Source organism: Seriola lalandi, unplaced genomic scaffold (assembly GCF_002814215.2).
Source record: "Seriola lalandi dorsalis isolate HSWRI2012SDOR001 ecotype SW California unplaced genomic scaffold, Sedor1 jcf7180002054406, whole genome shotgun sequence".
Taxonomy (NCBI): domain Eukaryota; kingdom Metazoa; phylum Chordata; class Actinopteri; order Carangiformes; family Carangidae; genus Seriola; species Seriola lalandi.
Genome location: NW_019524959.1, coordinates 51879 through 67079, shown reverse-complemented (window position 1 = coordinate 67079; position 15201 = coordinate 51879). Strand labels below are relative to the sequence as shown.

The window sequence follows — 15201 nt, the reverse complement described above, 5'->3', positions numbered from 1 at the left end:
TGGCAGTTCTCTTAAGTTCTCATTAAACATGCTTATAATGTTTTATTTCCATTTAAATTCCTAAAGAGCTACATTTTCTACACGGAGCATCTAAAAAAAAAAAGTGATTAATTCAAAACTATATTTTCCCAGCAGAATCCCTCACTGAGTCTTGGGGCTATACAGTTTTTAGTCCCTTCCGCTGAGCTTTAATTAAAGCAAAATGATGATCCAAAAAGCGTGAGTGTTGTCACCGCAGGACAAATTCACACCTAAAAAAAAAAAACGGAATTATCCAAGACTGCATATAGGTGTTTAAGATGAGCTACATGACGGATCAGTATTTTTTTACTCTATAGTTTATGGTTTGTTTGAGTCCTCTTTTTGGCTCCTGGAATACTGACCCAGTTTGGAGCTGCTTGGCCTCAGTTGGCAGGCTTCACTCAGTGTGGGGTCACAACTTTGTCCCACTGGCCGATTGTCCTGGGAGGGCGATTGTCTGCGGTGGGTTGTCTTGTGCATGACAATAATCCCTTTGGGAGAGGAGAGAATGAAATGAACACAAACAACAGTAGGATGTAGAATTAGATAAAGTGATGTTACATAATGGCAGACGTTTTAACTGTTAGATATTGGGGCGACCTTCCTACTCGAGCAGTGAGATCAGAGAAGAGGAGGGGAGGATAGTAAAGGAGGAGAGGATAGTAAAATGAGGCTAGTGACACACAGGAGGGAGGGGAGGGGGCGGGGGGGGGCAGGGGGTCCCCTGGCACCTTGCACACATACAGTTTGTGCCAAGAGAGGGACATCTCTCAATCCTCTTAACAAGAGCCAGTGCGTCTCTGTCGGCCAAGCAGCATGTGTATGCACATGCATTAATGTGTTTGCAGTGCAGTTGTGCAGTGCTGCTGCCTGCATCCATAATAAAGCCCAATGACAAAACCCTCAACAGGAATATAATTGGGCAGTACGAGTGAAAAGGTGGGGGGGGGCATTGGAGCAGAGGCGAGTGCTGCAAACTTTCAGAGAGAGAGAGAGAGATAGAGAGGGGATGAAAGAAGAAGAAGATGGAGAGAAAGCCATTTACATGCTAATACTGCCCTTAGCCCTTCAACTGCCTCGTTGGGTACCTTGCCCGCTACTCTCGAATAAGCTCTTGGCTGACGAGCCGGTCGCCATGTTTACACAATAAACAAACAGCAATGAGGTTAAAGTCTTTTCATGCATCTTTTTGTGCATGCCTACAGTATTAGCAACAGTCAGTTGTTGCGTAACTGTTTTGTAGTGTCTGAAGGACTCAGCTGACTGCTTTTCGGCCTCTTTGTCATCATTGGACTTTTTTTTTCTTGTTTTTGTTTCCTAGGCAACAGAATGGGCACCGGACGAGGAAACCAGGAGGTCCTGTCAGAGCAAAGGCAAAACAGAGGTAACCTCGATCCCGCTCCCAATTACAACACTTCATGTCAGCGCTGCCTGGCTTACAGAGAGGCCATCTTGATATCTTCTGGCTGTTGTGGCGAGGTCCTTATGGGCCTCACGGGAGGGCTCTGTACAGAACAGCTATTTCAGACCCTTCAATCAAGGGTTGTTTTTCTTGCAGTGGAGAGAGAGGGCAAATGGAAGGAGAATGTGCACAAGAGAGCCTAGGGCTAGATAGTGAGATACACAAAAAGACTTCCTTTCAAAAATGGCTGATAACCAATGCTTGCTTTGATTATTTGGGTTTGCAACGTGAGTTTTATCTGTCACTGTGCCTTTAAAGTGAACGGGTGATACCAAATACATAAAGCAATCAATTCTCTTTGAAACCTGTGTCACTGCAATTACCTCATTTGTTCTCCACAAAACAAGACGGCACCAAATTGTTGCATAAAATGTTTTATTGCCAGTAAATCTATTTCACACCTTTGTTAAAACTGATTTGACTTTTTTGTCACACATACTTGAGTTATTCTCAATTCTCTGTCGATGTCGCAAATGGGCTTCCATTCAGCTGCAAACGAGCATTCATATTTTTGAACAATGGACTCACGAGAGCAAAAGCTGCACGCTCTGAACTGCTCTGCCTTTTGGTCGCATGCCAGTCTGGTACCAGACGACTTGGTTCATTGTTCTTCTCAGCGAAACGTCGAACAGTATTTAGCTAACCAGCTCAGACTGTAACCGCTGTAGCTGTTTGAAAGCTTTCCTCTTCACCCTCCTCTCTGCAGATTGAATGTCAGAACTACATCAGAGTCCTGCTGGTGAACAAGACTGAGGTCATGACCTGTGGAACCAATGCATTCCTGCCACTATGTATTACCCGAGAGGTACAAATGACTGTGTGTTAGTGTGTTAGTGTGATTTTTTTTTTTTGTTGTACAAATTCAGAGAAAACACTGTAGACTCGGATCTGTTACTTTCGCTTACTCCTTTTTCTCTCCCTCTCTGCCTCGCTCTGTCTTTTCGTCCGTCGCAGGTGGGCAACATGAGCAGCGTGCTGGAGCGGGTGAACGGCGTGGCACGCTGCCCGTACGATCCTCGCCACAACTCCACAGCAGTCGTGACGGAGAGCGGAGAGCTGTACGCCGCCACCGTTATTGACTTCTCTGGCCGTGACCCCGTCATATACCGCAGCCTGGGGGGCATGCCGCCTCTCCGGACCGCCCAGTACAACTCAAAATGGCTCAACGGTACAGTAAAAACTACCACATATGAAGTTCCTTGGCTCACACTGAAAAGTTAATTTTAGTATCATAAATTTAGCTTTTTTTTTTTCTGCTTCATTACCAATTAATGATTGTTTTTTTCAATTAACTGGCTAATCATTTGATTTATATTTAATGTCACAAATTTGTGAAGAACAGCATCACAAGTTCCCGAGCTCAACGTGACGCTTTCAAACTGCTCGTTCTTTTCAACAATGATAATTAATTGCTTTGTTAAAATTGTTGATTAAACTTCATTGATTGATTCAAGTTCATTTAAGAGCATTTAAAGCACAACATACTGCAAAATGAGCATAATGAAATGGTCCGGCGTGAACTAGTTAGAGTTGCAATGTGTGTGTTCAAACGGTGTTTTCATATGAGACGTGAGAAATGTAGTCTAGCGGTATTAGTAATCTGATCGCGTCTAAACTCTTGTTGGATTATCAAATAATCCACACAAGGTTAAATCGCAGGGTAAAGACAATCTCTGGAAATTCCTCCTGTTACTTTAAACATTTTCCTGCCTGGAGCGACACTTCTGTTTCCAATACAATCGGCTCTCTTGTTCCAGCCATGATAGATCAACCCCGACGGGGGTGTTTTCAAAGGATTACAAAGACTGTTTGGATTTGAAGTTGTGTATGGAACACGCAGTACAGGTTAGGCGTAGGAATTGGCGGGAATTATGGAATGGCGGAGAGCATGAAATGCTGTCAATCCTGCTGGTGTCAGTGTCAATAATCTCCCTGCTGCTGACGCCGTACCTTTCCCTCTGACCACGCTGCTGCACAAATCCATAGACACACATCCTGACTCCAGCAGAAATGTAGATGGACGTTCCACTGGAGGAGGCAGCCAGTGAGTTCCTTTGATATGCAGAACAGCTTAGATTATTGGATTCATTGAGGTATATATATATATATATATATATATATATATATATATATACATACATATATAATACCGAAATGGGAGGAGTTATTTCAGGCATTTGGACGTAAAAGGCAGATTCATTTTCTGCACCATAGACGATGTTAAGTGACTACCTGGACGGACAGGAAACTCTCCTGGTTGAACTATCAATACTAAAGATGAACAACAAAGTCAGCGCTACAAGCCTAAGGACATAAAAAGTGTGTTTCCCAATGGAATAAGACCTCAAACCGTAACTGTTAAACATATTTTTGCTTTATTTCATCCATCCTTTGCTGAGTGGCCCAGGCTAATGCAACACATTGGCTACACTCTTTTCCTTTTCCCACTGGGCATTGGTATCTACTCTAACACATGGCATGCATGAAGTACCACAGTTGGAGACAGAGAGAGAGAGAGAGAAAAAAAAATTCTTAACAAATAACATTTGAAAATAATCAAAGTAAGCTCGGCCGCAGTCCAAAGCCAAACGATACTGAAAAACAATGATATGAAACGGAGGAAAACAGCACATTCTTCACATCTGAGAAGCTAGAACCAGTGAATGCTTGACATTTCTGCTTGATAAAAGACTTAATCGATTAATGCATCACCAGAGTGGTTGATTAATTTTCTCTTGTGCGAGTAATGCATAATCATCAGCACTAAATGTAACAAACAAATATCCACATATTTTCAAGTGCAGCTGTATTTTGATGAGAAGCGGGTCGTGAAAAAGCTGGACTTTAGAGAGTCGGCCAGAAGAAAGGAGAGACGGGAGGGGAGGGGAAATGAGAAAGGCAAGAACGAAAGCGAGTGAAGTCGGAAGGTGGGAGAGTGTGACGGTGTGCGTCTGCGTGTGTGCGGTGGCGAGAGAGGAAGGGGGTGAGAGTTGTTGGGCAGGGAAGAGGATGAGGATGAGAGGGAGGCAGAGAAGATAGACTGAAGAGTCAGTGAGCGACGTAATTATTCCTCACGGCAAGGAGAGGGTGAAATTACAGCACACAGCACGCTTCACACCAGGCGGGGACTCGCTGCCCGTGTGTGCATGTGAGTGTGCTTGTGTATATAGATTTTATGCATGCTGTACGTGCATCCATGTGTGTCCAGTGTGTGTGTGTGTGTGTGTGTGTGTGTGTGTGTGTGTGAGAGAGAGAGAGAGTATGTGGGAGGGAAAAAAGATGAGTAGCTAAGTAGATCATGTCCTCATCAGCATAATCACAGCTGGCCGCGCACACAGTCAAGCACACATGTTGCACTCAAATCTTGCCACACACACACACACACACACACACACACTCTCACACACACACACACACACACACACAAGTGCCATCACAGACAAAGGCTGCTTTCCTTCATGGTTGATTCTGTGAGGGTTATGGAGTTGTGCTCCCGGTGGATTTTTTGGGGGTGTGAATGAAAATCTCATTTCCAGCTCTAAGCCTCTCCAGCTCCAGAGAACCAAAGGCAAGGAGGGGGGTCCTGGATCTAATCAATCTGTTCCCTTATTGGATTGGTAGCCTGCCAGGTGCTGACCAACTGTTTCCCATCATGCACCTGAATGACATGAATCTCAATTCAAATTTGTGTTGTTTGCTCTCACCCTTCTCTCGGCTTTTGTGAAAAATGTATTTTGGCGCATACAGTCACAGAAATGAAACAAAAGCCAGAGATTTCTCAGTCCCTTTATATAAGCACATACAAACATGTGACATTCAAAATTCAACTTCATGTTCTTATAAATAGAATTTTTATTAGTATAATACTCAGTATTTCTTTTTGCTACGACACCTGCATGTTTTCATTGTTTAGTTTTGGCGAGTCTTGGTTAAAGCCAGAGGTGAACAAAGAAAACAGTTTTGTTTCTTTCTTCTTCTTTTTTTTTTTTTTTTTTTTTTTTTTTTTTTTTTTTATATCAAACTAAGAGGTCTTTGTTGTTAAGTTGTTGAGTTGTTAAGTTTTGTAAGTCATAGCCTGTCGACTGTTTCTTCAGCCAGCAGAAACAGTTGTTAAAGATCACAACACCACAGCTATTTGAATAGCTGAACAAATTGGAGATGTTTGACTTGTGTGCAGTGTACGGATGCCAACCTTTGTGGACTGGGAAATAAAAGTTGCCAGCTAACATGATCCTGGCAGAAGTTCCCTCCTAAAAGTATTTGGCGAAACAAATTAGTAGTAGATTTTAGTAGTAGTAGAACTATTCGTCTTCACTCTGACCAGACACATAACTAACCTAACACAATACAGATGTCATAACCAAGTGCAGCAAATATGGAGAGTAAAAAAATCCATTCAGACCAAATCTAATCAAACTGTCAGGTATTACTCCTCCCCTAATGAGTCATCCGCCATTCTTTTATGTGAATATTAAAGTGGGAATAGAAACCTTTCACCTTTCCCCCCTTGTGTTTCCATGTGGTGTTACTGTTGGCGCCACAGTCACAAATATATAATATACAACATATAGTGGAGTTTCATCACTGTTCGTTTTAGGAAGACCACAGCCAAAAAAAAAAACCCTGTTCTTTGTGATTGTTTGTCTCTATATGTATAAATATAGATGATGGACTGGTGACCTGTCCAGGCTGTAACCCCGCCCTTGCCAAATGTCAGCTGGTATTGGCTTCAGGCCAAAACACCTGGTTGTATTAATAGGAAGACAGGTTTTGTTACTTACTGATCTAGTAGAAATACTGCCAACTGAGTGTGAGTTTGGAGCTCTCTTCATAGTCGGACCGGCTATTGGGATGAATCCTGGTGGGCGGGTGGACTGTAAAAAAAAAATCCATAAAGTTTAACTGTCTATTACTCTCCGTCTTCACCTTCTTCGCCTCCTCTGTCAGTGGGGCTCGTTTTGGGTTGCTGGGTAGAGTAGCATGTCTGCTACCTGGGAGACGCTACTGACAGCTGCGGACGCACTTTATGCCGTAAATCGAAACTTTTTTTCCCCGTGAACTTTAGGTGCCCAGCGGGAGACAGGATTGCGTAATGAAAGCGAGGCTCACAGGAAAACCAATCCAAACACCAGTGGCGTCATTATTCTGTAGCCATTACATCGTGCAACCGACATTTACTTCATAATGATAAGTTGAAGCAAAAAAACTCTATTTCCACTTTAAATAGCCTCACTCTTTATGCTGTGTCTGATCTAAAGCATCATGTGATGTTAGCGATGGAGGCTTCACTCCTGCAGCACCCAACCAGCCTGCCAGATTGAACAGTCTGTTTACCACTCTGCGGGGTGCTGGAAAAAACTCTGCTCATCACATTTGCACCCACACAGCTTCACTAATATCGTGCAGAAACTGTGGGCTCCGCCTGCCCTTTGGCTGACACACGTACAGTGTATGCACAAACACAGGTATGTAAACACAGAAATACTCTTGTGTGCATATGCATAGCAGCTCAGGCATGCTGTATACACACACACACACACACACACACTTTCCATTTAATAGCAGAGACGTACATAAGCATAATTGGCTACTTTACATGGCCTTTATCTGCAGGGGGAGTAGCGCTCATGCGTTGTGACTGCGGCTTGTCCATCTGCATGTTCATCAGGAGCAATGAACTGATCGGGATGTGCTGTACATTACATTGATCAGTGGGACAGGTTGCTTTTTCTTTCATCACTTATAAACATTAAATGATTTCCTACCCGTGGGTGACATGATGCATAATGGTAGTAATGATGATGATGAACCTGCTGGGGTTGTTCTATAATGACATTTTTGCTTGTTAAGCCTTTGATCTTAAATGCAAACTGATAACGATCTCCACTTCATCAGATGTAAAGTGTAGAAGTTGTTTAGATCGCACTGCTACTCTCAACCTGCTCGCTCCACACTCTCGCAGAATAACTACCATCATTCCGGACCGGCCGCCCATTTAATATAAATTGATTAGTTTCAAAAAGTTTGAATCGCTCCCTCAGCTGATTCTCTTCGTTGAAATTGCTTTTTTACGCCTTCATCTGTGGTCGGTCCAGACCAGTGGTTGTTGTTGTCGGACTGGAATTAAAGAGCTGTTCTGTCCATGTTGGTCTCTTCCTGCTCTGCTTCAAAATCTTATTCTCTTATAAAAAAAAAGCCTCACTAGCCCCTCAGGCACATCCCATCACGGCTGTTAACAGGTCATCTCCGCTGTGTGTGTGTGTGTGTGTGCGCGTGTGCGCGCGCGCGTGCGTGCATGTGTGTGAGTGAGAGTGTATTTCTGTGTGACTTTGTTTACAACATCCGCATCCCTCTTGTGTTTTGTTTATGGGTGTGCGTGCATCTTAAGGCTTATTCCTCCATTTGCGCTCGTGTGTGTGTGTGAACATGTGTGTGTATGAGCATGTGTGTATGTGTGAGCATGTTAGTGTGTGTGTGTGTGTGTGTGTGTGTGTGAGCATGTGTGTATGTGTGAGCATGTGTGTGTGTGTGTGTGTTTGTGGGTGTGTAAGTGTGTGTGTGTGTGTAAGCGTTTGTGTGTGTGTGTGTGTGTGTGTGTGTGTGTGTGTGTGTGTGTGTGTGTGTGAGCATGTGTCTGAGAGTGTGATATCACTTACAATAAATGGGTCCCAGAGGGAAACTGAAGTGAAGACAGCAGAGGAGCATTTTTTGTGTTTCTTCATCACAGTTCTCGCCTCATTGAGGAAAACACAGCAGTAGAAAACAGAACATGAGTGTGATGCAGCCTCAGTCAGCTCAGTGTCAAAACAGCAACAACAGTGCATGTTTCTTTTTTTAGACAGTTCAGCTTGAAACGATGTTTTCAAATCATAAATGTTACAAGAAAGAAGTTACTGTTACGAAAAATACGTGGGATTGAATAAATCTATTGTCAATTACTGACCTTTTGTTCTATGTTTTATTATTTATTCTATTATATTTGTTAAATTTGTGTTTCTCAAGGACTTTTCAACAAACACTAGCACTTCAATATCTGGGCCGCCTTCTTCTGCGCATCTCCAGGATGTCAACTTTTCATGAACGGCTAAAAACTGTTTTGATTGGATATTTAAAAAAAAAAAAAAAACATTTTGACATCTGTGGTTTTTCCTGGACAGATGTTGTATCGTCAGCTGTATCCCGGTATTAAAGGGTTAGTTCACCCAAATGACCTAAACCCTGGTTAGGTTCTATCACATTGATTATTCACAGGGAACCGTTTGTTTGCCAGGAAACAGTTTATTGAAAACCATTCACAGAGATTATCAGGAGTAAGCAGGACACGTTTTCAGATGCTGAGCACCGAAAACAAGATTGTGTTGAGGCATCTGAGGAAACGTCAGCTAGAAATATTTTGAAATGTCTGCACATAAAACCATAACCTTAAAAACTATCTGCACAATTAGATGCTTTAAAAGGTATGAGGGAAAATGTTGTATGAGGAGTTTGGGTGAACTAATCCTTTAAGCCGTTTTAAAGACTTTTATGTGAAACCTCCAAAAATGTTATGGATTTAAGACTAATATGGATGTAGAGGTTCAAGCTCCTTTTCCCTCCACGCTCACAGCAGTGAATTAGTATTCTGTGATGAGTCGTGTTTACAAAGGATGACAGTAACGTCCCATTCAAATCGTTATTCAGTCTGCTTTACCTGATAACCCACCAAGCAGGAAGGGCCATGAATCATTCACTGCGTCACCCAGGGCAATAAAGGCAGCACGGGCATCCAGTTAAACAGACATAGCTCCATGGATTTACCATCAAAACATCAGACAGATTTATTAGTAACCATTTTTTATCTTCTCCTCTCCTCCTCCCACTGCACCTTCTCTCATTTACACATTTGACATTGAGGCTCTTTTCCAGACCATCTTAAACAGGAGTGGAACAGCAGAAGTTTTTATTGCAATCAATAATAAGGAGTACCGGGGTCAAAGCAACACCATCTAGTAGATAAATGTTGGAAATATTTCTTTATCCCTGGAGCCATCATGTAATGATCCCCTCCCCCTTCTTCTTCTCCTTCTTCCCTCCGGCAGAGCCCCACTTCATCTCAGCGTACGACATCGGCCTCTTCACCTTCTTCTTCCTGAGGGAGAACGCGGTGGAGCACGACTGTGGCAAGACGGTCTATTCCCGTGTAGCGCGAGTCTGCAAGAATGACATCGGCGGGCGTTTCCTCCTGGAGGACACCTGGACCACGTTCATGAAGGCGAGGCTCAACTGCTCCCGCTCCGGGGAGATCCCCTTCTACTACAACGAGCTGCAGAGCACCTTCTACCTGCCGGAGCAAGACCTCATCTACGGCATCTTCACGACCAATGTGTGAGTGAATGCAAATGGGCGGTTATTCCTGTTTACACGTACATGCATTAACCCATTCTAATGTAGAGCAACGAATTATGGCGTCTCATCAAAATTTAAATATCATCGTTTTAATCATCAAATGCATGTTTTTTAATCAATTAAATAACTTATTAGGCATCAAATGACTTTTTATATTAACTTGCGGCTAAATAAAAAAAATAGTTGTCATATTCTTTAACTCATCAATCATTTACACAAAAAACATTTTTTCTTTAATTGTCCCACTCTTCTCCCAGGCCACCATACATTCTCCCTATAGAAGGAAGTGAGATTCAAACACAGAACTGGAGATAGTTGATCAAAAATTATGTTTATTCCAGTTTTAGGTAGATTCTTCGTAAAAGAAAGTTTTCATTGAGCTGGAACAAACACAACTATATGTTATTAGTCATTATTAGTGCTGATCTAGTGCAGAGGAACATATATTGCATACAGCCGTTGTGACATGTTGTTTTTCTTTGTGCACAGGAGCGTTGGCTCCACCTCTGTGTCTGATTCGGTTGTTGAACCACCTGTGTCTTTGTTTGCAGATTTTGCACTCCGCTCTTTATTCACATTTATTCTGAGAACATTTATTCACACAGCTGCTGTTTTATCGTGAAAAGCAAATGGAAGAAACAGTTGTAGCTGAAAAGGTGCTCCACTTTATCTTGTCGTAATAAGAGCATTTCAAGGTCAGACTTCAGGATTTAGTGTGGTGTTCATGTTAATGAGGTTTCGAGTGGCTGTGTCTGTGTTCCAGTGCATATTATCTCCTTAGTCTTTAGTTCATGATCGCATGAGCACACATGCTAAAACTCCTGGGTTCTAGTAAATGTTTTTTTTTTCCTGGGGAAAAAATTTTGATAAGAATTCCTGGTAATAACAGAATCTCATTTCCTGGTATTCAACCCCAGCACAAATCCCCCCCACTGTTTATTATTGTATCTGGAAAGGAACATATGCACTCTGAAATGATTTTTCAGCACATTGTTCATTATTCAAAAGTGATATACTCCATCTTTTATTACCTATTCCTCATTTCAAACGCTTTACTGTTACCTTCATTATGACTCCTTTGGGAGCAGACAAAATTTGCAGCACTTTCTTAAAAGGCGCAGCTCAGATGATTCATCTCAATAAACATGAATAGAAGTGGTAACCCGATACACCGTCTATTATTGCTATCATTTTAATTGAATAAAATATAGTAGAGGGAATACTTCGAGCAGGAAAACAGTTTTGAAACTGACATTTATTATCTAAATCACCTCAGTTCTTGTCTGTGGATGATGAAAACAAATGCAGGGATCAGGTTGGGTGGACTTTAAGATCATTTCATCCTGAGTCTGCTGTTTAGCCTCTTCATACGAACTTCAGCCAAATAGTACAAACAGAGAACAGACCGGCACCTAAGCATCTATGCAGATATGAAAAAATTGAAATCCTATGTAATGTAATACTTATCCGTGTGTTGCTCCTTAACGTTGCGCTCGCTGTTGAACAGAAAAGATAAACAACACCACCAAAACAAGCTGCAGCTGTGCTGTAGAGCCCTTTCAATGGCAACAAGAATATTAATGGGGGGGGGGGGCAGTGACATACCCACCAAAACACTTCAACTCCAGCATCTTTTCATTTATTCCTCAGATATCATCACTTTATAAGCTTTGTTACTGTGACATTTTCCCTCCTATTCAGAGTGAGACAATTTCCCAGAGTTTAGAGCCTTCCTGCTGCTGCTAATGATCAGTGCGGATGCATGCGGCTCTCAGCTGAGCTGGATACACAGACTGACTCGCACTCCCTCTGGTGTTTGATTGCTCCAGGTGGGGGTGTCGCACACTTCATTACAGAGAGGAAACACTGAGAGTCAACGTGTGGAGATTACAGTTCGTGTTATGCTTTTTATGGTTAGCAAAAGTGTAATTGCATCATGTTTTTGCCTGACTAGAGGATGGCGGTGTCTGTCGTTCTAACACTGTAGTCCACCACAAGATATTAGTGAAGATATCGCAGTTAATAAGTACTGGCTATAAATATTCATGGTTCTCAGAGGATGATTCCTCCTGACCTTTTTATCTAAAGTCACCAGCAGGTCAAACTTTCCCCTTGGCCAACTCTTCAGCCTGAGACAAAGCATCAAAAAAAAAATCCCCTGATGCTGAGAGAATTCATCCATTTGGTTTTGATCCCGTCGTGACAAGCTACAGTTTCCTCTTGTAAAATCTAGTTCTCAGTGAGTGTGTGGAATTTTCTGAGCACGTTCATGCGCCTCAGAGGACGAACATTGTTCATTACGGACATTGTGGACACATCATTCATTATGGACACTGAGTTTTCTGTTATGCACTTCCCTAAGAACAAAATATGTACATATTTTTAAACCCATGGTCGTTCCCTAAGTGCCACCATTAGGAGAGCCTTTTTCATTTGAGCTCCACTCCTGCTGAGGCTCTGAGAATAGCAGCCTCTCGGATCCACCAACAGAGCACTGGAATAAGAAACACAGTAAGAAAACCTAAAGGAATAGTTTTGGGAAATGTGCCTATTTGATTTTTTTCCAGGAGTTAGATGAGAAGCTTGATAGAGGGGACTCCGCTACACATGGATTTGACTGAATCTGAGGCACAACTGACGAATTAAATTCCCTTCTTCACACCCTTCATATCAGAATGCACGCACGTCGCACATTCGAAGATCTGGGTCTGGGGATTCACGTGCCTGTTCACATATGATGCATGTTTTCTCTCTATTTGTCCAAAGAAATACAAATACAAGCCTAATCCTAAAGCATAACGCAAAACTTAATGGAACCAGAAATTACTTTACACTCTCTTTATTTCATTGTGGTTTCTTACTGAATAAAACAAACATGCAGATAAAACTCTCAGGTAGTGGCCAAACACCAGATTTCATTTGTGAAATGCTGTAACTGTACCGTGTGTGTGTGTGTGTGTGTGTGTGTGTGTGTCAGCCAGCATGATGGTTGGTGTTCAGATGTGTCCTGTTCCGTCAGGGGAGAAGCTGAATCCCGCCTCTCACCTTCTGTGCTCTCACCTGTTACGCTGCTGGTATTCGCCACCACATGGCTGCACTCCCGTCAGCCTGCAGTCGTCTTCCGTGACAGATAAAGAGGGCGGGAAATGGTAGAGAGACAAAAAGAAAAGAAAAACCAGAGGAATAAAGACAGAGAGAGAGAGAGATGGAGAGTAGAAGGAAATTAGTAGACGTAATGAGAAAAATCAGTGAGCTCCAAGCTTTTGTTCATTGTCCTTTTGTCTCCTCCTGCCTTGCCCTTCCTTTCTGAAGCGACTCGTTGATCCTCCCTCCAAAACCGCCTCCCTCGCCGGGGGTTGGATATGTTAATGTAATCACCACAAACACTGCCTCTGTCTGTCTGGCCTAAATTGAACAGGATCACAGCTGCTCCCAGGAGTTTGGGGCTGTAAAACAAAACAGGAAGAGTTGGAACAGAGTGCTTATCCCCTCTGTCTGCACACGATGTGGGCCAGGTCTCAATACTGTGGAGTGACCTCCCTCCTCTGTGACTGTCTTTGATGTTCTGTAAATGACTAAGGTCTTGAGTTTTACACATTGATTGTCTTCAGATTGTTGAAGTGTTTTCAACCCTTAACTCACAGGAAGGAAACTACAATTTTTATAATATAATTGATCATTTAATCATTTTCTCAGATGAGGGTATCTGCTGCTTTTGGTTCTGTGTAATTTAAATTGTGTAAATTAAATATTTTGTGTCTGATCTGACAAAACCCGACCCCAAAGCATCCTGAAGACGTCATCTCGTGCTCAGAAATGATTTAGGAGGTACTCCAGAGATTTAGTATTGCACTTCACTTTTTTAAATGTGTCAAAAATGTAACAGAAGCTGAGAAAACTTGACTTTTAGCTCCTTGTAAGACCAAAAATCCTGGCGCCTACCCTCCCTGTAACGCAAGTCAATAGCATCTCTTGGTTATTATTATACGATGTCTACACAGCCCCAATGGCAAAAACAGCCACAGCAGTAGGAGCTTTGGTCCTCTGCCCATGTCTACACATGATGCATTCAGGCGCAGTATTTAGTGTAGGTAATCCGCGTTTCAGGGCTCAATACAAAATCACTGTGGTTACGTGTGGAAAAGGAAGAAAATACACTTCAAGTGTAAATAGAGGCTTCCAGTGGAGTGAAACGCCAGTCATTGTGCAGCCTGCGTAGACAGCTCCACCGATTAAAATAGGAGCTTATGTTCAGACCATTCAAATATCTATTTCTGCGCATCATGTCCATAAGAGAGGAAACCAAGACAACAAAAGACATAACTACAGAATGAGCACCTATACACATGAGTTACATAGGAGGTGCATGTTTTGGAGATGTGCCCCCAGGTTGTGGTGAGCTAACTGTAGCTTACATAACTCGCTTTAGCCTTAGGTTCCACAATTTTGCAGTTTACTGACCAAAATCCAAAGTTGCTCGGAGCGCAAATCATTCTCTCCGCGGCCGAGTTGCTGCGTTTCCACACATGTAGTTGTTGAATTATTTGTTCATTCGGGCTTGACCTACATTTCATTTTCAATCAATGGAAGTGACATTGTGTGACTCAGCAGTGCTGCTTTTTTTCTCAGCAATCGGCTATTTTTCTCAATCAAATGTCTGCTTTCTGTTTTTTTTTTTACAATTCGATTATATAATGGAATTTAGAATATTTGTTGACAGCGTACTTTAGACCCGCTTCTGCCTCATTAACACTCATGCTTCTGAAAGTCCAAACTCTGATGCAAGATTTTTTGTTTAAAAATTTCTCAGTATATTCTAAGTGGAAGCCCAAATAACCCTCATGAAATCACTGGGTTTATTTTTTTCCAGACTTTAGAGAGCTTCTTCAGGGCCACAGAAGATATTATACAACTATTTTTTTACTTGCTGAGTAGTACATGTCATAAATGGTAAACTGATTTCGATGTGCAATATGGGTCAAAAAAAAAAAAAAGAAATACAATCAGAAATTCCAGGCGTCCTTCAGATGAGAGGAGGAGACATGGAGAGAGAAGGGAATGACTCTGCTGAGACGTGCAGCAGCCAACAGAGCCTGTCGAGCCGTTATGTAGTGGAGGGTTTTAGCATTCCATCAGAATGAGGACACTTAAGACCTCAGAGCACGGCCAGGTCTTTTAATTAACTCTGGGCCCTTATTGGCAGGGTCCGTCTGTCATGTGCTCAGAGCAGCATAGCAGAGAGCTTCTCCTGCTGAGGTGTCTAACCTGCCATTACTAACTAATTATGAGCCTCCTTATCTATTTCTGGGTGACTTCACTGACCCCACCCCCAC

General features: G+C 42.4%; 1 protein-coding gene across 5 annotated transcripts in view; it reads left to right on the top strand.

Annotated features, from left to right (window-relative positions):
• sema5ba (sema domain, seven thrombospondin repeats (type 1 and type 1-like), transmembrane domain (TM) and short cytoplasmic domain, (semaphorin) 5Ba) overlaps window positions 1–15201 on the top strand; it is a 173942-nt gene that overhangs the window by 113701 nt on the left and 45040 nt on the right. For all 5 annotated transcript variants that reach the window (XM_087174992.1, XM_087174994.1, XM_087174991.1 and 2 more), the window contains 4 exons: window positions 1343–1405; window positions 2190–2288; window positions 2438–2651; window positions 9562–9847. In XM_087174992.1, the coding sequence (XP_087031118.1) occupies window positions 1343–1405; window positions 2190–2288; window positions 2438–2651; window positions 9562–9847 (662 nt within the window). The remainder of the gene's footprint in view (window positions 1–1342; window positions 1406–2189; window positions 2289–2437; window positions 2652–9561; window positions 9848–15201) is intronic.